General features: G+C 39.3%; 2 protein-coding genes across 2 annotated transcripts; one reads left to right on the forward strand and one right to left on the reverse strand.

Moving 5' to 3' along the window:
* Window positions 1-4,068: 4,068 nt before the first annotated feature.
* Window positions 4,069-5,328, reverse strand: LOC109191853 (protein FAR1-RELATED SEQUENCE 5-like). The gene is made up of 2 exons (XM_019342528.1): window positions 4,885-5,328; window positions 4,069-4,749 (listed from the first exon to the last, which is right to left on the reverse strand). The coding sequence occupies exons 1-2, from the start codon at window positions 5,326-5,328 to the stop codon at window positions 4,069-4,071; spliced, it is 1,125 nt and encodes a 374-aa protein (XP_019198073.1).
* A 14,360-nt stretch (window positions 5,329-19,688) lies between these two features.
* Window positions 19,689-20,562, forward strand: LOC109191869 ((-)-isopiperitenol/(-)-carveol dehydrogenase, mitochondrial-like). The gene has a single exon (XM_019342543.1). The coding sequence runs from the start codon at window positions 19,751-19,753 to the stop codon at window positions 20,558-20,560; it is 810 nt and encodes a 269-aa protein (XP_019198088.1). The 5' UTR covers window positions 19,689-19,750; the 3' UTR covers window positions 20,561-20,562.
* The last annotated feature ends 4,132 nt before the right edge of the window (window positions 20,563-24,694 follow it).

Below are 24,694 nucleotides of genomic sequence, written 5' to 3' on the forward strand. Positions count from 1 at the left end.
CTGCCGCCCCCCTCCGTGACACAGCAGATTCCTTCTTCTCCCCGTACTGCATGTGCGGGTTCTGACACCGCTCCGTGCATGGAGACAGGTGGTGATGCTCCCTCGGAGGTTGTGCCTGGAGTTGGTACGCCCAAAGCCGTAAGTAAGGTAGTACGTCGGCGCAGAAAGGCTAGGCGTTTTTAGCCTGTTGTTTAATTCAGTTATGGTTCTAGAATGTCCTTTTTTTGTGCTATTTTACCCGTAGGTATCTTGTTGCCCTTTTGAACTGTACCGGGGTATGCACGGTGATGCATGTATGTTTAACTATGTTGGCAGGATGGATGTATTTTTGTGTTAATATTTCATGTGTGTTTATATTTTGTATGTTAATGATTGAGTATTTTAGTTTGTGACTGGTTTATTGTCGCCCCATAGGCTGACGCGGACATTCCCTCGTTTAGTCTTGGGTTGACTCAGGATACGTCTCCGGTGGGATTTGGATTGTCTCAAGATCTGCCAACCCAATGTTGGGAGGTGGTGGATGCTATTGTCCGTGAATATGACGTACGTACGCCAAATGTCGTGCCTCGTGGTTGGTCATCCGCCCCATGTGGTTCAGTAAGTACAAACATCGATTTTATTCACACATCGAGTTTACATTGTGGGTATTGCATGGCGTGCGATATAACGTGATTGAGTAAGCGTTTGGGAGGGGGGTGCTGGCAGGTGCGTAATAACATTAGACTGGCTGCAATGCGTCACCCACATTGGGTATGTGCGTATTAGTTGCGGGGTTTTTTGCGGCACACATATGGAGTATGTGCGGCCCACTGATTTCATTGTGCGGTAGGGAACTGGTTGTTTTAATTTCTAAAGCCTGATGTTACTCTACGTATGTAGGTCCGTGATCACCAAGTATCAGCTATCCGTAAAAATTCACCACTTAGCTTGGGAGTACGTATTGCGGGGGGTCACAAAAGGCCCCGGCACGATGGTGTTCCTGGGGGGAGTGCAACGAAGGTGACTCCGGTAGAGGTACGTTTTCATTTTAATGGGATGCGTCACCCATATTGGGTATGTGCGCATTATGCTTTAACGCCGGGGTGGTGCGATACACAAACGTGGTATGTGCGGCGCACAGATTGTCACTGGTGCGTTAGGGACTGGTTGTTTTAATTTCCATAGCCGTATTTTCCCCTATGTATGTAGGCCCGTGATCACCAAGTATCAGATGTCCGTAAGCCTTCATCACTTAGCCTGGGAGTACGTATTGGCGGGGGCAACAAAAGGACCTTGCGCGATGGTGTTCCTGGGGAGAGTGCAACTAAGGTGACTCCGATGGAGGTACGTTTTCATTTTGCTGCAGTTTGTGTAAATGTTGTCCGTTCATTTGTAGGAACTGGGTTTATATACCCTGAGGCTTACTTGTATTCTTTTGGTTTCATAGCAATGTATACCAGTACTGAACCCGCCTATGGTTGTATGTAACACACCGCGGTGTCTTGCGCCCGTGAAGCAGCCGCGACAAACAACTAGCAACATACCGGCATTGAGAACGCTTGACTTGAATTCATACGATCACCGGACACGCGCACGTGCCGCGAACGCTCTAAGTGTCAACGCACCCGATCCGCAGGCAATCTATGATTGGGTTGCTAGATCTAGACTTAGCGACATGTATTACATCCCTTTTTGCAGCCTACTTTCGTTTCATTAATCCCCCCCTTTAGTGGGTTCTAACCGCCCGTGGCCTGTTCATTGACAGGGATGAGGAGTTGTTTCTATTTAGTGGCCGATCTGCACGGAGGGAAGAATTTCATTCACTGCTTGAAGGTCAGGAAGTGCTTGTGGGCATAATAAATGCCTGGGCATGTGTGTTGAATTTTAAGGAGATATTGAGGCCTCGTGGGTCACCCTCGAGGCTATTGGTGTCGCTTACGACTACGGTGAGTTAACGGACTATTGTTTTTTAGTTCAGGTTTTGTTATGTCTTGGTTAGTGGTGTTGACTTAGGTTGTATTCGCATGAATCAGTTGAACACAGTTGTAAATGTTTCTGCACCACGTGGTCGGCGTCTGCAGTGGTTTACGGATTGCATAGTCGAGGAGTTGAACACGTCTCCGTTTAACTCATGGGGCGACATTGATCTGGTTAGTGTTTATTTTTTGTCCTTGTTTTTATCCACATTCGGTTGTGATTAACTTTCTTGCGTTGCAGTTCATATTTCCAATACTTCAAGCTGGTCACTACTACGTTATTGTAGTGGATTTTAGACGCATGCGTTTCGATGTGTTAGATAACTCTTCTGTTGGTGGCCTCTCACTAGACAAATATCTTCACATACCTGACCTGCTGGTATGCTTGATTAACAATTTGGTTCTAATTGTACATTTAATATACACATGTCTAGTCAAAACCACCAGTGTGTAGACACATGTATTATTTATTAACACAATGTCATTTGTGTAGCATGAGTTTTTTACCGTTTTCCTGGAGGATGTGGAGGCCACAGATCAGTTTATGAAGGTCACTACGTTCATACCTCGTAGGGTTCGCCTATCATGTCGCGATGCGAAGAACAAAGTAGATTGCGGTGTGTTCGCGATGCGACACATGGAGTCTTATGCTGGACAGCCCTATGCGTCATGGGATTGTGGTCTTTGCGGGGGTGACGCACGTGCATTGCTTGCTTTACGCAAACGCTATATGTCCGAAATCCTTCTGTTTCAGAACAACACCCATCGTCGAACGAATTTCAACTCCGCCATGAGATCAATTGTTCCGTCTCGTTGAACACCTCTATTATATACATTGCGTTTATTATTACATCTCTAACTTTATGTATTGTTTTGGTATTTCTGTTAGGATTTGGAATAGACCAGATTTCTGTTTTGGTATTTCTGTTATGCGTATGTGCATACATATACATTGTGTCTGCATTTTACTATATAGTATGTGCGAATACGAGCTATGTGCAGTAGCATATTAAATAGCATGTGCATTTTCATATTACGATGCGTATATAGTAAAATGCATAATTTTATGTCAGTGCATATTAATGGATAAGTGCGTATCAGCTTCAATGTTAGTGCATTTGCTAGATAAAAGGTTACTTTAACTTATGTTAGTGCGTATCATATATATGTTACTATATTTTTATTGCGTCGTTTGTGCGTTTAAATGTTAGTGTCTGTGCGAGTTGCCTTGTATTATATTTTTATTGCATTCTTAGCAAGTGCATATCATGTGCATTTTCATATTACGGTACTCGGCAGTCCAGATCAATTGCATTAGGTTAGATAAGTTTATTGCATTTACTGGCAAGTGCATAGTCAATCTTATGTTACTAGCAACTTTATGTATTGTTTTGGTATTTCTGTTATGATTTGGAATAGACCAGATTTCCATTACAAATATTATACGTATTTCCATTACATTATTTTTGTGATTTGATCAGTGCATAGTAGACCAACGACATTTCATACATATAAACGCACTAACTACGTTAATGCACCAAAGAAAAGATTAATTTAACGGTGCATCGACTGCTCGAAACAAACACACAATTTGTTTGTACTAAATCTGCCACCCAATCATATGACTAATATGCTGTCAACAATCATAACCGTATTACGCAGCCAATTTATACTTCCTTCGCACATGACATTTTCGTTACGCATATAAGCACGTACCTATCGACTACAACGCATTCCATACATGCAATCTATGCGTACTAACGCATATATGGTAGCGGAGCAGTCCAGACATTTGTGTTATACATTTGTTTTACTACATCATAAAAAATCAGGCATTAAAAAAAGTCAGCACATCACAACTTCTAAGTCCTAATCAGGTAAATCCAGATGGGAGATACGGAACTGCCAACTATAAAATGGGAATGCTGGGAAAAAAGCTTAATGCCTACAGACTTGGTCAAACAAGATATGCATATTATAAAAGCTTCCCTGGTAACATTTTCCTCAAAAAAATGGGAATGCTGGATAAAAACATACAAAAAGGTGCACGAGTTTCAGAATAAACGATCTCACAAAAAACTTCCAGAATTGCATGCTATAGCTAATAACACGTCTACTTCTGCGGGCAGCTTCTACTGTTATGCCCATCTGCCATGCCACAAGTTTTGCACGTGCGCTTCTTCCTGTTTTGCTCCTTCATTGCCAGCTCTTTAGCAGACCTCATCCGTTTACCCGACCCTTTGTTGCTTGTCACCGGTGGTTGGTGCACAGTAATCGTCTCAGGTGCGGGTACGCCACAGTAAGACTTCATGATCGCTTGTTTCCCACTAGCTGCATCCACTTGGACTTCTTCGTGCCCGCACCAAGTTGTCTCCATATCCGATAGAACAGAACACATTTGTTGCAATTTTAAACTGTCCCCCTTGGCAATCCCCAAACACCTGTAGAACGTGTTTATTACATCTGATGCTTCATTACCCGTTGTGGCCCCTCCATATCCATACTTCCTCAGTTCATCTTCATATTCTGTTATTGCGTTGCGTGTCCATCGCGGGGTGATCTGTTGCGGCGGTATGGTATCAACCCTCTCGTATATTAGCACTGCAAAAGCGTGTCGACACAATAGACCAATCCTTGTATACATTCGACAGGGGCAGTGCGTAATCATTGTCACATCCTCAACGGTCAAACCGTACTGTGTCCCGCGCTTATCATCCACCTCATAAGTCTTGATGCCGTCACCGATTGTCACTGCTCTTACCCGGCATTCAAAACAACCTGCAATAATTTCCTCCTGGACATCATAAAAAACTGTTAGTGTGTACAGTTCGGATGCATGTCGTTCAATTCCCAGTGGTGTTTTGAAAGGGGGAGTCTATGCGTTGCTGGCACCACTAAGATGTGCGTGCGTGATCCGTTGCTTTCGCACTGTACTCTCAAATCGGATGAAGAATTCTGTAAGGCAAAGGTGCTTGTTAGTATTGCTTCTGAAAATTCTATTCTCTGCCTCGGACCGGGATGTCGTACGTAGTAATCCGCCCATAAAAACTCCTTCAAAACACGCAGGACCCCATGACGCACGCTCATCATACATATGTTTCAGCCACGAATTTTCAGGTATGGCATATTTTTCCATTACAGCTTTCCATGCATGCTCGAAATTTGCAGTAGTTGAGGCGTCGTTCCATACTACAGTATTTAGCTCCCGTCTAAACTCTTCGTTCCTCGCTAGGTCAATGCCCACTTTATCACCCACCTTTGTCATTATATGCCACATGCAGTACCGATGACGCGTTTCAGGGAATTCCTGTGCAATTGCAACTTTCATCGCCGGATCTTGATCAGTTACAGTGATTGCGGGGGGGCTGCCCATTGCGTTTTTGAAGTTCTTTAATACCCAAATGTACGAGTCCACGTCCTCCCGATCAATCAGGGCTGCTCCAAATGTCACGCATTTCTTATGGTTGTCGATCCCGGTAAATGGGACAAACACGAGGCCGTACCTGGGACATCATGGTGTTAGTTTATTTCAATATAAAAGTTAGCGTGACTCGGTATCATGGTATTTGTAAAACATGTTAAGGAGAATGCACAAACTTGTACAACATTATGCACCCACCACTGCTGAACATTTAATTATACTATCGGACACTACACACATACACACATTTTTACAGTGGCGCACATGAAGAAAATATAGCTTTCTGAATTAATTTCTGATATCAATGGGTATCAGCGAAAACGCACACACTCTGTGATTAGTACGCTATCATCAGTGCTATTAAATATCGAGGGTCAAATATATACACACACACACAGTAACATTAATTCGCATATTTCTGGTGTCCGCATATAGAAAAAGTTATACAAGGTTCAGAATTTCTTACCGGTTAGTCTTGTACGTCGCATCGAAGGACACAACATCTCCAAACGCACTGTAATGTTTCCGCGCCACACCATCCGACCAAAAAATCCGTATCAATTGGTCGTTATGGTTTGCTTCGTACTCGAAGTACATGTCAGGGTAGTCAGCCTTGATATCCAGGTATTTGGATATTACCATTTGGCAGTCTCCTCCGTGCATGTATGCCAAGACTTCCCGTCGGTAATTTTTGAAATCTTGTTGTGTTGCTCCAACGTTTTCTGTTCCACCCACAACCTCTGCGTATATTTCAAAGCTTTTGCTCGAGCCCACATTCACCTTTGCGCAATTTGTTATGAACTGTTGGTGACCAACATCCAATTTCCTATTTACTTTCAAGAACGGTTTATAGCTATCATCGCACAAACAGTGTGCGTGCCCCTCTTCGAATGTCGTGACTAAATACCTCCCCACACCGTCTATTTTGAACACAATCTTTGCCATGCACCCGACTCGGTTAGATGGCCTACGACGTTTGGTCTTTTTTCCAATTACCGTTTCTGGTGGATCCGATTTTTTCCCCGCTTTGTAACCTTCACGTGAACAAACCAGTTTCTTCCTTAAGATAATGTTGTACTTGTTCTTTTTGTCTGAACTGCGGCGCACATCAAAGCCTGCGACAGAGGCGTAATTGTTATAGAACTCAACACCTTCGTCTAATGTTGCAAACAATTGCCCAACAAATGGTTTTATGGATGTGTCGCAAGCCGTCAACCAAATCTTCGTTCCACTCGGGGATATATTCATATAACAATGTTCTTCGTCGACATCGCCCCCCGTAGTTGGCGCACCTGCCACTCAAAAGTAAGGTAATTAAAAAACCGACGCACTCAAATGCACCCCGGCGTTCCGGTAATAACCATTCGACAAAAGCAGGTATATGCACAGACATAACAGTGTTTACGCACGGACTGGTGGAAACCAAAAAAATAATAAAAAAAAACACCTCGGACACAGGCGATTTTGTCTATTAGGCAGTACGGCGCATGCACTGGCCAACGTATCTTTACGCTTAGGCCGTTGGATAGTCGGGTATCGAACAACCCACAACCCCAGCCTAACTTGCCTACTAGGTTCTAACGGCGTACGCACAGGCGGGTCGTCCTTAACGCTCACAAATATCGTCGGTCATCGACTACCCTTGTTCAGCCGTAAACCGTTTCGAGAAATCATGGAAATGCACAGACTTAGGCGTGTATATGCACTTACCTGTACTGCTACTGTCCATTTGCTGCAAGTCCGAAAGTGTTGTTCCTGCCTTCACACATCTACCATTGTTAACGTTATTTCATTCTTTTAATCCTTTTCAAGATACAATCATTTAATTTCCATCATCAAAAGCATCAAAAGATGATTCATATTCCTTTTAAATTAATTCATTAATTAAATCAGCTAACCAATTTACTAATCTAACCTTACCATAGATAATAACTGAAAATATATCTTTTAATCTCAACCATAGATGGGAATCTAATCAATGGGTATTATTAGGCCTCATGGGCTCATCTATTAGGGGGGTGCACCAGATCCAAAGCCTATATATATATATATATATATATATATATATATATATATATATATATATATATATATATATATATATATATATATATATATATATATTTACTTACTTATTAATTTATGTTATTAATATTATTAATTATTGTTATTATTATTATTATTATTATTATTATTATTATTATTATTATTATTAGTGTTAGTGTTATTATTAATTATTGTTATTATTATTATTATTATTATTAGTGTTAGTGTTAGTGTTATTGTTATTATTATAATATATATATATATATATATGAAAAAGTTCAAATGCGACGAGAACCTCTTGTGTGGTCGTGCGGCAGTTTTCAGAATACACCAACAATGTTAACAATATGCACCAATAGTGTAAGTCTGTAAGAGAAACACACAACAATGAAATGCAAAAATACACAACAGAGCAAAAAAATAAAAAATAAAAAAAAAAAATACATCATATAACTCCCTATCACTAATGGTGTGTTTTTTGCGATGAGTACTTAATTTGTGTGTGTTTTTGTAGTGAATTTTCTAACATTGATGGTGTATATTTACTTAACTATTGGTGTATTCTGAAAATCGTCGCACGACCGCACGGGAGGGTCTCATCGCACCGGAACTCCTCTCTCTCTCTCTCTATATATATATATATATATATATATATATATATATATATATATATATATATATATATATATATATTCTAAAATCTAAATAAATTTAAAATTTTAATATAATGTATTAATATTGGGCACCTATTTTTTGCGCATCGCGCATAAAAAAATACTAGTTAGATTGAATAAAAATGGTAACAAATATAAAGTATCTGTGGATGAGATACGAACATGTAGTAGTAGTACGAAAATTTAGTGCTGTAGTGTTTGGGGTCTGTGCGTCTTGTAATGGCCTGTGCGTGTTCCTGTAATTCGACATCCAAGGAGTTAAAGAATTATTAGGGGTATGGTTGAATGCATGTTGTTTGCTCGAATATGGAATAAATTAACTAAATGGGTAGAAGTGGTTTGTTATTGTTTGGGCGTCACGGGAGTAGTGTTGGGGTCTGTGCATTTGGGATTGTGGTCTGTACGTCTGCTTGTTATAGTGTGTGCGTGTTACTGTTGTGGCGTGTGTGTTTGGGTGAATTGGAGGTGTAAAATGTTTTTCCTGTAATTCGAGATCCAAGGAGTTAAGTTATTATTAGGGGTATGGTTGAATGTATGTTGTTTGCCCGGATATGGAAGAAATTAACTAAATAGGTAGAAGTGGTTTGTTATTTTTGGGCGTCACAGGAGTAGTATTGCGGGTCTGTGCGTTTGGAATTGTGGTCTATGTGTCTACTTGTAATGGTGTGTGCGTGTTACTGTTGTGGCGTGTGCGTTTTGGTGAATTGGAAGTGTAAAATGTTTTTCCTGTAATTCGAGATCCAATGAGCTAAGTTATTATTGGGGATATGGTCGAATGCATGTGGTTTGATCATATATGGAAGAAAATTACTGAATGGGTAGAAGTATGGGGGGTCTGTGCGTTTTTAATTATGGAGTGTGCGTATTCATGTAGTGGTCTGTGTGTGTTGTGGATTCGGTTAGTGCGTGTTGGGTAAATTCATTTTGGTAGCAGATGTTTAATTGTTGGTATGGAGAATCGTGTGCGTAATGATGATGGGGCGTGTGCATTTACGCTTTGTGGTGTGTGCAAATGAATCACATATTATGCAATGGGTTCAAATAGATGAAAAGGCAATATCACACTGGAACCACACGAATTCTGATACTTCTATACAATGAGAAGAAAACCAACTTTTGGAGGCAATTGATTTAAACACATTACACATGTAATGAATTGTTGGCAAGAAAGCAACCATTTAATTAAATTGAGTCACTTTAGTTACATCTTGGTTGTGTGAAAGCCAAAATGTCATCCATTAACAACCAATATTCTAGGCAAAAATGGTGAAATGTACACTTTGGCAGATAAAAGAGATAAAAGAGTATCTGGCTCTCTCTTCATATGCAGGTCATGATCAATAGAGAAGAGCCAATCTTTCTGTATATAACTTCAAAAGCTTTGAATATCTCCGCCTCATAAAATTCATACTTCTTATAAGCCTCCATCTTCTTTTCCCAAGTTTCTTTGTTCATTGCCCTGAAGGCATGAACTACTAGAAGAAACTTGTATCTCTATGGGTTAAGCCCCATTCCCTGGAGGTTGAAAAACATAAATTGCAGTGCAGGATGAATTCAAAACATGAATTGCTGTACAGGTATAGGCAATACATTTAGCAAAACATTTAAATTGCATTTAAGCTTGTTGAATTCAACTTTAAAACTAAGACCCATTGTTGAAACCCACAGTTTATGTGAAGCCGTAGCTCTATAACACATTAACAACACAATCAAAACCACCAAAAAACAACTGGAATAAGGTGAGCAACAACACATACTATCCATTATTCTTCATTGTCCAATAACAGCAACCTATTGATTTCCAGGTCCATAATTCAATACATAATCTAATCATAGGCATCCATTTACAGCAAACAAGAACAACCCCAACAGGAAACAATCACAAAGACTCAATCTTTTCTTGCCTACACAAACACTCTTATAAGCAAAAAAAATTAAACTCACTGGTAACACCACAGTAATAACAAGGTCCTTGCTTTCCCATATTTGTGAATTTAATTCCCTCCCTTAATTTCAAACAACGAAATTCATAAACAAACCCGAATCAAAAAGCGGGGGTTTTTTTTTTAATGAAAACAAATCCAAAAAAAAAACAACTAAAAATTATATATTTCTTTTAGCAAATCGAAAATTACCTCAGCTTCAACTCTTGCCAATGCTATAAGTGGTGCTATACCGCCTTCTTGTCCAATAGCAATACTATTACAACAACAAAAATTATATAAAGCATTAATTCTGAAAGTAGACAATATAAACTATACTAACAAGCATTGCATAAACCCACCGCCCAACACCTCCACACCAAAAAACCCCAAACCTGTACACCCTCATCTAAAATTCAAAAAACACCCAAAAAAAATCACAACACCACCATGCAAAACCCTACAGTAACGACCCCAAGAACCCAAAAAAAAAAACAAAAAAAAAAACAAAAAAACAAAACCAAGAACAAACAAAATTAAACAAATAGCGCTGGAACTGCCCCTAAATCCCCCACACCAGAAAATCCACATACACAACAAAATAATAAACCCGAAGAAAAAGCAAACAAAAATAAGAAACCCGGAATACCTTGACGACCCTGGGAAGCATCCCTCTTTTGACATTGTTACCTCTTGATGGAAGAGCCAGCCACGTAGACTACTATAACGACGTGAAAGCAGAGCCGTCACCTGAAAAGCAACGACCGAAAAGGCTAGATCTAGGTTGTACTACACTAAACTCGGGCCACCACCGACCACCGACCGCCGCCAACGCACCCAGCCCTCCCGAACGGCTACTCGCCACTCCAAGATCGCTGGACTACCACCTACCGCCACCCATGCTCTCTGGTGCTTGGAATGATTGCTTAGAATAAAAAAACAAAAACAAAAACCCAAACCCTAGCTCAAAAATCGACCACCGCTCACCACCACACTCGCCCCCCACACAAAACCTAATGCAATCGACGAATACCAAGACAAAAACCGTAGAGAAAACTCGGAATAAAAAAACACCCAGAAGAACTACAAACCAAATAAAAATACAGAAATTCAAAACCCCACCCACAAACCCGCTGGAATAGAAGCTCACCTAAAACCCCAACAAAGAAAACCAAAACCGCAAGAAAAAGGAATGAAAAAAACAACGAATCGGTGAACATAATATCGGCATTTGAAGCAGAAGATATACCCCTAAGCCGCTTGGACTGCCTCCTGCTTGAACCAGCCATGAAGGAAACGCGGCTTCGTGAATGCCGGAGAGATGACGCGACCTGGAGACGAAACGGGTGCAAAAAGGAAGTGTGTTGGCTGGGAATCTGAAGAGATCGTGTGCCAGGCTTGTAATAACCCAAAATTTTATTTTATAAATCCAGTATTAAGAAATCCCAAAGTAGCTTTTTCAGTCCATTAAAATATTTTTACAAGCAATCGGTGTTTGAATAAAATAATTTTGTTCTATTTTAAAATTAATTCGACACCGAAGAAATGAGTTTCGTTCGAAAATTCCAAAGTTTTCGGGTACTTCGCGTACCAAGATTTAAATCGAGAATTTTATTCGAGTGAGACCGGGAGAATTCAAAAGGGAATTTTGAACAAGTGTTCATCCATATAGCTTTTGGGAAAATTCACTTTCAACCCCAAAGTAATAAAAGATAACATTTCTAGCCTATGGTTCATGTTACATGGTGGACCACAAGACATCCAAAATCCCTTTCAGAATCATCTTTTAGCTTGGGAAATTACCCCTTTGCCCTCAACCAATCATTGTGAATCATCCTAGGGTTTTGAACCCTATATAAAGCCCCTCATTCCATCTCATTTTCCTGATCTCATTCTTTGCCTCTTCCTCATTCTTTTGGTTGCCAACAACAAGAAGAAAGACAACAACCTAGTAAGCTTGTTCATCCTTCATTCTAGCCTCTTTTCTCTTCTAGTTTTCTTTAGTCTTTGAAGTTATAGGCTAAGGATAGAAGGTGTGTTGGGAGTGTAGGTGGTGAAAGAGGCTCAAGCTAGGCCAAGAGGTAGAAGAGATCCAAGCAAGAAGACTAGACTACAAGAGGTATAACCCCATGGATTCCTCTTTAGATTTGGCTTTGTGAAGCCTAGTTTTGAGTAGAAATGAGTAGAAACTATGAGCTTTTGATGTGTTTATGCTTAGAAATGTTTTAGTATGTATTTGTGAGATGTTGAGAATGTTTTGGAATTGTATGGTTGAGATTTTGCAGGTAAAATCACATCTGGTGCACAACACAGTGTGCACCAGATCAAAGTGACGGCCCTAGCCGCGGCCCATCAGAAGGGCCGCCGGCTAGAGCCGTGGTGCCACAGGACTAGGGCACGGCCCTAGAGGAGGGTCGTTGCCTAGTCTCGGCTCATCAATGGGACTCCAGGGGCGGACCATCATGAAGAGTCCCGTCACAGGTCCCCGAGTATTGTCTGTGAGAAATTTTGTGCAGTGGCCGGGCCCTTGTGGTTCAGCTACGTGTCGTTTCGGACCGAGTGTTACGGGCCCTTGTGGCTCGGCTCTTCGGGATCGTCTCGACGCACGTTTTGACTTTGATTTCGTTGAATTTTGATTAAAAACAAGTATGTTAAGAAGAATTTTGTGAAGAATTGTTACACAGTGCATATTTTGCTAAATTCTCTGTGTTTGAGAAATTGTTGATTATGTGATTAGATAATGTTTTATTGAAGTAAAGAAGAATGATCCTTTGAGAATATGATTTATTATGAAAGCATGATTAAATTGTATTATTTGATCAATGAGAATAGAAGCATACTTCTTGAGTGAAATGTATAGAAATTGCTATTTTGCAAATCGAGCACGATGATATATCCTTGAATACTTCATGTTAGTTTATACATGATTTAGAAGCATGTTATAGAGCATTTTGACATTTCACATGAGTCATATTTCAAAAATGCATAAAGGGCCAACGTGAGTCCAAGAATACTTTCAAAAACCATAAGCATGTGATATATCATTCTTTGATGCATTGAGAAGTAGTAGAATTGTTGCATGCATGAGAGATATATTTACGTATTATCTATATCGGTGAGATTTTGGAGGATACCGTTTGGACTATGTTCCTCTCGGGAGATATTTATGGACATTGCGGTCTCAGTATATGTAACGGCGGCGTATTCCCACGTTACGAGGTTGCAAACTTCCCGCCAGGCTTGGAATTCTGGTTAGGGGGTGTGCACACTAATAGTTCGATACCTGATTCCAAAGAGTTTGAACCACGAGTTTGGTTCCGTAGACGGTAGGAGATATTGGGCCGGAATTATGCCGCTCCCAATGGGGTAAGTCACACTTCTGTGAAACCCTAAGCCGTCTACGAGTAGAAGAGAAAGAAAGAGAGTCAACAGAGACTCAAGCATGAGAGTCCATATAGACTCGATAGAAAGAAAGAGAGTCAAAAGAGACTCGAGAAAGTAACAAAGAAACCTCCACAGAAAGTACTCTAATTTATAAATGAGTGTATGAGTATATTATTGCACTAGATTGCATATGAGTATGAGTAAATTATTGCACTAGATTGCATATGAGTATGAGTATATATTGCACTAGATTGCATATGAACATGAGTATATTGTTGCACTAGATTGCATATGAGTATGAGTAAATTATTGCACTAGATTGCATATGAGCATGAATATATTATGCACTAGATTGCATATGAACATGAGTATATTGTTGCACGAGATTGCATAAGAGTATGATTATATCGTTGCACTAGATTGCATATGAGTATGAATATATTGTTGTACTAGATTGCATATGAGTATGAGTATATTATTGCACTAGATTGCATATGAGTATGAATATATTGTTGTACTAGATTGCATATGAGTATGAGTATATTATTGCACTAGATTGCATATGAGCATGAGTATATTATTGCACTAGATTGCATATGAACATGAGTATATCGTTGTACTAGATTGCATACGAGTGTGAGTATATTGTTGCACTAGATTGCATACGTGTTTGAGTATATTGTTGCACTAGATTGCATACAAGTACGAGTATATTGTGGCACGAGATTGCATAAGAGTATGATTATATCGTTGCACTAGATTGCATATGAGTATGAATATATTGTTGCACTAGATTGCATAAGAAGCATGATCATAATGCTATATATGATTGTATACGAATAGAGCTTTGTAAAAGATTATTTATTGAGAAGTTTAACATGAAATATTCCTTGAGCATGATTATTGTGATGTAGTAGAAGTTTTACTTAACAAGTTATGTGATAAAAGTGTGGAAGCATGTGAACACCTGATTAAATGGTCTTTTAGCATGATCCTATTTGTAAGCATGAATTGCTTGATAAGCTATTTGAGAAGTCTATATGTTGACGAATCTACATGATTAGTTTTATACATATATAAGCATGCCAGCTAATAATATAGGGTGCAAGCATCTAGTAAGAATATGAAAATCTAAAGACGATTTGAGATTAGCTTATTGCAATAAAGACGTCAAATGTTTTCAAAGTTTATGCTAGAACGCTTTACAGGGTTGAGTGTGGTTATACTTAGCTTCGTACTAACGGGTGTTTTTCCTGTTTTTCTATGTGTTGCTTGCAAAACCCCTTTCAGGTGGGCCCAGCAGTGAGAATAGGTCGAGTTAGATTAGTCTCTTAGTCTGAGATGTCTAAACTCTAGTTTCATTTATGATGATGTTATGGATTTAGAATTATGACTTCATGTTGGAGGATGGTTGTAGACTGTTTTGGGGTGACACTTTTCCTCATTACTTTTTCAGTATTTACTTTTAGTTCCTAGATTTAATCGTATTTGTGGTTTTATCCCTTTTAGCCTGTGCAACCACCCAAGGGTGGTGGTTGTGGCGGTGACACTCCCACTACTTATTATCTAGTTTTCCGCTGCTTAGTTTATGTTAATGACTGTTTAGAGAGGTAATTAAGAGTTAGAAAAGTGGGGTGTTACAAGGCTGCCAGCGGAGATAACAAGACAATGCTCCTAATTTATCTACTCACACAAGCAAAAATATCGCCGTTGATAGCACTATAGACATAATAAAGGCCAAATATAAATTACAAAACAACCCATACGTACAACGCACGTGTATTCCATCAACACACTATCTCACCGTTTAAAAAAACACCATCAACGAACAGGAAGCATGCTCATGAACTTGGCTAACTAGAGGGTGTACACATGATTCAAAATCTATATATATATATATATATATATATATATATATATATATATATATATATATATATATATATATATATATATACACACTAACTTTTTAATAGTTTGTAATTTTGATTAGCTTTTTAATAATTTACAAAGAAAATTAGGTAAAGTAAAATTAAGTAAGGAAAATATTTTCTCGCCTAGCTGTGAATCCATATTACTCCTTCTGTCTCGTTTTGCCTGTCCTGTTTACTATTCATTGGTCAATCCAACGTAACTCTTTCTTCAGTGCTTATTTTCTTTAGTAATTTTTAATTATTTTTAAATTTGACTTTTTATGTTTAATAGTACTTTTAATGTAGTTTCTAAATATATAAATTTTATATACTAAAAATAAATTTAACATTATAAAAAATTGAAGTAAAAATAACTTCAGTCAAGCCTCGTTAACCGAACCAGACAAACAAAATGGGACGGAGGGAGTAATAGATTTGTAAGATCATTATTTTTTTTGTATGTAAACCACGAGGTGGTGAGAGTCTTTCTCTGTCCGTTTAACTTTGTAAGATCATTATTGCAAATGAGATTAGCAATATGAATGCATTTTTTTGTCATATTTATTGTTTTAACATTTAAATACTTACATTTTTAATAAAATTAATTCTACTTTGTATCATATACAAAAATACTTATAAATTTTTGTCTGTGCATCGCACGGGGCAAATACTAGTGTATATATATATATATATATATATATATATATATATATGGAAGGGATCAGGTGCATTTGTGGCTTCCCGTGCGGTTGTGCGGTGGATTAATGTGCGTGAGTGTTGTGCTTTTTTTTTTTTTTAATGTGAGTGTTGTGCTTAATGTGCCTGAGATTTGTACTTAATGTGCGTAATGTTAATATGCGTGAGTTTTGTACTTAATGTGTCTGAGTATTGTGCTTAATATGCGTGAGATTTGTGCTTAATATGCGTGAGTAGTTCAGAATTACAAGCTCAGAAAGAAGCAGAACAGAAAACTCACGCACATTAACGCCTAAGCTTCTTGTAACTTCTTCCTTCAATTTGGCCACGGATTCTGGATTATCAGTTACCTTCATTACAGTTGAATGTTTATATAGATGACGCACGCACAACAAAATTTGCACACCAGTTAAGTGTGGATTTCTGTTGTATTATTCCCATAATTCTTAACCACCATAGCCCGCCTCCGCATCATCATCATTAGGGAGGGGGCAATGGCTACTGGGGATGGGGAAGAAGCTGACATCCATTTTTCTGTTGCATTTTACACATTCACGCACATTAAGTACAAATCTCAAGCACATTAGACACAACACTCACGCACATTGAGTACAAATCTCACGCACATTAATCACCCGCACAACTGCACGGGAAGCATTCAACCGCACGGGAACCTTTCACTAATGTATATGTATATGTATGTATGTATGTATATATATATATATATATATATATATATATATATATATATCATTTTAATAATTGTATGATGAACATTATAAAAATTTAATATATTTATACTAATGGGTTGATAAACTTATAGAAGTGACCTAAAGGACCTATTTATTATTGAGTTGATGGACATACAATGGTGACTTAATTGGCTAGTGGTAATGTCTTAATATATCTATAGTAGTGACTTAATAGATACTCCAGATATAGTTATCTTACGCACCTGCAATAGTAAGTTGATCAACCTATATAATAATAAATTAATAGACTTCCTATAATTTCTTAATAGACTTGCAATAATTATTAATGACCCTACATATGTCATTATTAGAAATTTTTTTGATTTCTGATCACCCAAAAGTCGGCTAGAAATGACCATTTCAGTCACTTTTTTTTGGTAGTTAGAATTTTTGGTCGCACAATTCAATAGTCGTGGTCCCTAAAATTCCAACCATCGATGGTTGGAATGTTTAACAATTATTTGAAAAAAAAAATATTCATGATTATCAAAAGAAAAATTCCGATAACAGTAGCAAATGAAAAATTTAGTCACAATTGCCAATAAAATTAGCCATAGTTGTTAACACTTTTTCAATCGAATCCGGCCATTACAAGCTTTAATTTCTAGTACTATTATTATTACACAAGAATAAGATTTACCTATTACAAACCCTATGATAATAATTGTGGGTCTTTTCCTCTAAAAAAAAGTATATATGCCTATATGATATTATTTCTGTAATGAAGTAATTATATGTATACAAACAAAAATTAGGTGGATATGATCATATTAGTCGAATATGATATTATTTGTACTGTGTAATTTGAAGTAATTATGTATACAAACAAAAATTAGGTGGATATGATCATATTAGGGTCCGTTTGGAAAGCAGGAAAATGACTTCTGGAAAGTGTTTTCTGGAAAATGAGTCATTTTCCGGAAAATATTTTCCTTTCCAGTGTTTGGTTGCATTCTGGAAAACTGTTTTTGTGTGTTTGGTTCATTTTCTGGAAAATGAGTAGAATTGTATAATTAAATATTTTAATTATTTTATTTAGAATATTACAACATGTATAATAATATATAATAATATAATAATAATTTTAAATATAATAAAAAAATAACTAATAATATATCAAAAATATTATGGTGATGGTGGTGTAGTGGTAGTGGTGTTATTTGTTATATAATAATAATAATAATAATAATAATAATAATAATAATAATAATAATAATAATAACTGGTGGTGGTATGACGGTGGTGGCAGTGGTGGTGGTGGTGGCGGCGACGGTGGTTGCGGTGGTGTGGTGGTGGTGGTGGCGGCGACGGTGGTTGCGGTAGTATGGTGGTGGTGGCAGTGGCGGCGGCGGTGGTGGTGGTAGTGGTGGTGGTGGCGGCGACGGTGGTATGGTGGTGGTGCCGACGGCGGCGGTGGTAGTAGTGGTGGTGGTGGTGTGGTAGCGGTGTGGTGGCGATGATGTGGTGGTGGTGGTGTGGTGGCAGTGTTATGGTGGTGGTGGTGGCGGCGAAGATGGTTGCGGTGGTATGGTGGTGGTGGTGGTGTGGTGGCGGTGGTTGCAGTGGTATGGTGGTGGTGGTGGCGGCGGCGATGGTGGTTGCGATGGTATGGTGGTGGTGCCGGTGGCGGTGGTGTGATGCTGGTGGTGGTGGCGGCAGCGGTGGTATGGTGGTGGTGGCGGCGGCGACGGTGGTTGCGGTGGTATGGTGGTGGTGGCGACGACGGTGGTGGTGGCGGTGACGGTGGTATGGTGGTGGTGGCGGCGGCAGCGGCGGTGGTGGTTGTGGTGTGATGTTGGTGGTGTGGTGGTGGTGTGGTGGCGGTGGTATGGTGGTGGCGGTGGCGACGACGATGGTTGTGGTGGTATGGTGGTGGTGGTGGTAGCAGCGGTGGTGGTGGTAGTATGGTGTTGATGATGTTGGTGGTGGTAGTGGTTGTGGTGGTATGGTGTTAGTGGTGGTAGTGGTGGTGGTGTGATGGTGGTGGTGTGGTGGCGGTGGTTGCGGTGGTATAGTGGTGGCGACGGCGGCAGTAGTGGTGGTGATGGTGGTAGTGAGGTGGTGGTGGTATGGTGTTGATGATGTTGGTGGTGGAGTGATGTTGGTGTAAAAGTTGGAAAATGACTTCCCCCAAAAAAAAGGGGAAGTCATTTTCCTCCAAAACAAGCCTATTTTCCAAAGTCAACGGAAAATGATTTCCGTTGACTTGATTTCCAGGCACATCCAAACAGTGAAAACTTGGAAAATGATTTCCAGAACTCATTTTCCAGGTTTCCAAACACACTCTTAGTCGAATATTATATAGTTGAAAGTCAACGAATTAGAAACATGTATTGATATAAGGAATAAGGCTCACCAGCACATCAAATTACAATTAAATCATTGAACTAAAAAAAATGTAATTGAGCCATTGAACAACACAAAAATATGTAATTTAGTCTAAAATAACCTATTTACTTCATGCAACAAGTTACCGATTTTAAAATTAATTTTTTAAAATAATTTTTAATAAAAAATAATTAAAATATTAATTAAAAAAAAATATAAACTGCGGGCCGGCGGCCGGCTTCGTCTCCATGGCCGGAGACGAAGGGACGGTCTCTTTGTCTCCATGGCTATGGAGACGAAGGTCTTTGTCTCCATTGCTGGAGACGGAGGTTCGTCTCCGACCATGGAGACGAAGCCGGCCGGGCAGTTTCTGATTTTTTTTTAATATTTTAATTATTTTTTATTAAAAATTATTTTAAAAAATTACTTTTATAATCGAAAACTTGCTAGGTAAACATGTTATTTTGAGCTAAATTGTATATTTTTGTATTATTCAATGGCTCAATTGCATTTTTTTCTTTTAATTCAATGGTCTAATTGCAGTTTAGTGTACAGTTAAATGATCTATTTAACCCTTATTTCTCGATATAAATATGCAACTAACTGCACGGGCCGGGGCGGTGTTATTAATTAAGAGTGATTGGCATTTCACTACTACCATGGCAAGTGAGCATAAAAGCAGCGAGAAGAAACTGGCCGGAAAAGTTGCGATCATCACCGGAGGAGCCAGTGGTTTGGGGGAGGCCACCGCCCGCCTCTTCGCGGAGCATGGCGCCAAGGTGGTGATCGCCGACATTCAAGAAGAAAAGGGGCGGGAAGTGGCGGAATCAATCGGTGGCGGCGGGTCATCGTCGTCTCATCATCACTTCGTGAAGTGCGACGTGAGCGACGAGCAACAAGTGGAGTCCCTCGTGAAAGCCACCGTCGAGGCTCACGGCCAAGTCCACGTCGTGGTGTGCTGCGCGGGGGTGATATCCGGCCAGGACCAAGACATCCTCAACCTCGACCTCGACGCGTCCGACAGCCTCTTCGCCGTGAACGTGCGCGGGACGGCGGCGATGGTGAAGCACGCGGCGCGCGCGATGGTGGACGGCGGCGTGAAGGGCTGCGTGATTTGCACCGCCAGCGTGACGGCGACGTTCGGGACGGCGCTGAAGATCGACTACGCGATGTCGAAGCACGCGGTGTTGGGGCTGGTCAGGTCGGCCAGCATAGGGCTGGGGAAGCATGGGATCCGGGTGAATTGCGTGTCGCCGTCGGCGGTGGCGACGCCGTTGCTGTGCACGTCGATGAACATGCCGGAAGAGGAGATCGACAAGGTTTTCGAGCCGTTTAATGTGCTGAAAAATGGGGAGTTTCTCAAGCCCAAAAATGTAGCAGATGCAGTGTTGTTCTTGGCTTGTGACGACTCGAAGTTTGTGACCGGCCATAATTTGGTAGTGGACGCCGGTTTCCACCCCAATCATTGACCATCTCATTCTCCAATTCGCCTCCCACCCCCACCAGGTGACTAGGTGATTGTTGGCCGGAGACTTTCTCCAAAATGTATTGATTTAAGAAAATAAAATTGTACTTTTGTTATTAATTGTAATTTTCAACATATATCAATAAGGGTTTGAGTTGCTGATATATACACCAAAATAAAAAAGAAAAATGGTCAAATAAGCCCTCGAACTTTAGCTTAAAAGTCAATTAGACCTCTAAACTTTTTAAAGGTGCAATTACACCCATCAACAATTCATTTAAGTGCAATGAAGTCCAAAAACAAATTAATGACCTGCTATTACAGGTAAATCTGGGTCAGTTGCTGGTCACATTTTTTTTGTCGAAAAATTCGCCGAAAGGTGGCCTGAACCCTAATTATCTGTAATAGCAGGTCATTAACTTGTTTTTAGACTTCATTACACTTAAATGAATTATTGATGGGTGTAATTGCACCTTTAAAAAGTTTAAGGACCTAATTGACTTTTAAACTAAAGTTCAAGGGCCTATTTGACCCTTTTCCCAAATAAAAATCACAAATGCAATAGCACAAGGACAAAGGAAAACACACAACACCCATCATTGTCGCTATTATTAAATACATAAAAGAATCCAAAATCCAAAACATATACATGCAAATCAAACCCGGCCAAGAATATTTATCAACTCATTCAACATATAGCATACCTGATACAAGTAAATATAGCTATGTTTCTTCGTCCAAATGTGTTCAGTACTGATAAAAAAATGAGTTAAGATTCGTATTTTGTTCAACGTCGTCGAATGTTCTGACAAGATTAAGGGGATGTTTGGTTCATGGAAAATATTTTCCAAAGAAAAACATTTTCCTTAAAGTGAAGGAAAATGTTGTTTTGTAGTGTTTGGTTCATGGAATTTATTTTCTATTGTAAAATGAATTCCTCAAATTTGAGGAAAACAAAATCCTTGGTTGGACTAAGGATTTTGTTTTCCATGGAAGATGGGAAGAAAAAGTGAATAGATTGCCTATTTTACTCTTGCTTTCTTTTTTAATTATATTACTTTTATTAGTTTGTATGGACATATAAGTCTTTATACTCATTATTCCTTACAATTCCAAATCTAACCAAACAATAAAATTAATATTCCCAGTAATTCTTTTTCCACCAACCAAACAATGAAATTCATCTTCCTAGTAATTGTTTTTCCATGAAATTCCAATTTCACTTTCCTTCAAATATGCTCCGCGAACCAAACCTAGCCCTATAAGTGATTTGAGGGATTTGGGATTTAATAGAGGTCATTCACCTACTCTTTTGGTATAATTGGAGAATTTGAATAGTCAATAGGTCTAATATAATTACACATTTTTGGGTTCAATGACCTTGTTCAGTTTGATGGCTATTTTAAATATTTTTCTGACATACAATATACTAGCCGAGTAACATCTAATTAATTTTTTGAAAGGAACATCTGATTAATTAATTCAACTAGTTATAGTCCATAATTTCTGGATTTTATTATATATGCTTGAGCCCTTAAGTCGTGCAAAGGGTAAGCATATTTTGTGCTATAGTATAATGTCGAAATTTATTATTATTTTTGGTGAGAATAATGTCGAAATTTATGGATTTGTTGAGTATTGACGACCAAAAAGGTTTAAAAAGAGTTCTATTAGAAACATGATGTTTTTTTTTTTTTCGAACCTCGACGGCGATAGTGTGGAAATTATATTTAAAGTAGGTAAATTCTTTGTCTATACCGACATTTGACTCTGTCTGCTGAATCATTAAATCATCGTAATTTACATCCTTCTAAATACTTTGTCGGACCGGAATATGAGAGTCCTTAGGGCTGGAGAATCAACCTTTTGGGAGAAAAGCATGATGTTTTGTTTTATAATTGTGGCATTAACTTCGATGGAAAGTATAGTCAAACAATACACGACATATGCATGTGGGATGTGACATTATATTACTTCATTTATTAAATGCACTTGGTATACATTTTGTATAGCCCAATAAAATAATGCACTCAGTTTAATACTTTTGACATTACAAATAATATAACCCCTATGCCCAATAAGTGAGGGAGGGGACATTATATTATCAATCATTCACAGTTGTATGATCATATTATCAAATAATGTATATCCTATACATAAATAATGTATTTTTAGTATATTAAAAATGTATATTGATTATTGTATTCAGGGAAAGTACATTATTTAAGTACTAAAAGTATATTATTTTATATAATGTACATAGTATACGAATAATGTATTTTTAATATATTAAAAATGTATTTGGTATAATAGATACCCCCAAATCAGACACCCGATCTGGAGTATTAGACATAACAGTCAGGTTCGAGCGTGGCCTGATACTTAGCAAATTAGACGACACTCATGATTCCCGTTCGTCACGTGAAATGCCGGGGAGATTGTAACCCCTCATCCCCGGCAATCAGTCGTCCATCTGATGGGCACATACCCGAACGAAAGTTGGCCGGCTCAGGTGAAGCGACCAGGCTCTGTAGCCGGGGCGTCCTCGGGGTGGGTTCACACATGTGACTCGGTTGGGTGACCAGTCTCGGTAGTCGGCGTTTCCCCGACCGGATCCCCTCCCAGGATTTGAATGGGCGACCAGGCTCAGTAAGCAGTGCGTCCTCGACTGGGTATCGCTCGGGGACTCAGCTGGGCGACCAGGCTCAGCGGTCGGTGTGTCCTTGTCCGAGTATCGCGGCCCCTCCTCGGGTCAACTCTGAGGCAGTCATGGCGTTCCCGACCGGGTGCTCATCCAAATTAAAGGCGAGAATAAGCAGATTTCGCGAGATCTCTTTCCTCATTTAATACAAGCAGTTCCCTTCGCGAGATCAGGGTTCATATAGTATTATAGACACTGAATTGAAACAACGAAATACAGAATTTATACTCGTAAAGTAAAAAATGTCATAACACATGTTAGATATTTACTTATTTTTCAAATTTGATTTAGGTACATAATTTATGTTCATAGACATATAATTTCACAACACATGTGACACAAAAAATCATAATATAAGACACAATTATTAATTTGTTTCAGGTACATAATTCATATTTTTAAGGTACAGAATATCATAGGACAAGACATAAAAACTCACAATATAAAACATATACACAATTACACATGCACTAGGGTCCACAATGCATTGTGAACCCTGATCCATGGTATAAGGATTGTGACAACCCTGCATGTATAATCTTTTATTGTGTATTGAGCTATTTAAGATCAATTTCACGGAACCATTACATTCTTTGTTCATTCAGAGGATGTCAAAAATTTAATTGGTAAATTTGTTAAATTAATAATAGTTCGTGCAACGAATTTCTAAATTCTCTCTCTAGCTCTCTAGGGTTTTCAAGATTCTACTCCTAGGGTTTCCGTGGTTTTCACGATTCATCGACAATCATCTCCGGTAGTACGTACCGGTTTCCGATCTGATTAATCTGTTCGGCGTGTGTCTGGTCGGCATAATGGCGGAACAACGTACAGGAGGAGCAGTGGCGGCGATAACGGCGAGGTGGGCGGACTTGGCGATTGAAGAGGAAGAGGCCGCACCCTTTGCGCCTGAATTGGATCACGACGAAGTTGCTGCGGGTGAGAAGGCTTAGCGGTGGCTGTTGTTGGGGAGATTCCTGACGCAGCATGGCAGGTGATGGCGGCAGCATGGCAGCCGGTCGCGGGCATGCAGGTTTCGGAGATAAAGCCCCGGTTATTCTTGTTTACCTTTCACCATGTTACTGATTTACAGAGAGTTCCAAAAGATGGTCCGTGGGCATTCGAGAATGCAACATTGGTATGTGATCAGCTTGTGGAAGGGGGTTTTCGGGACGATGTTAAGCTTGATACGGTACAAATGTGGATACAGGTTCATGGCTTACCAATGGGATATACATCTGACAAAATCCTAGAACAGATTGGTAACTATTTGGGCACTTTTAAAAAAAGGGATGACAGGTTCGCAGGAACACCTTGGAAAGTTTTTTACCGGATCCGTGTTGCAATACCGGTCGACAAGCCGTTGAAACGAAGGCTAAATTTTGTTAAAAGGGATAAATCTACGTGTTGGGTGTCTTTCAAGTATGAGCGCCTACACAA

The sequence above is a fragment of the Ipomoea nil genome, unplaced genomic scaffold (genome assembly GCF_001879475.1).
Source record: "Ipomoea nil cultivar Tokyo-kokei standard unplaced genomic scaffold, Asagao_1.1 scaffold1721, whole genome shotgun sequence".
Taxonomy (NCBI): Eukaryota; Viridiplantae; Streptophyta; class Magnoliopsida; order Solanales; family Convolvulaceae; genus Ipomoea; species Ipomoea nil.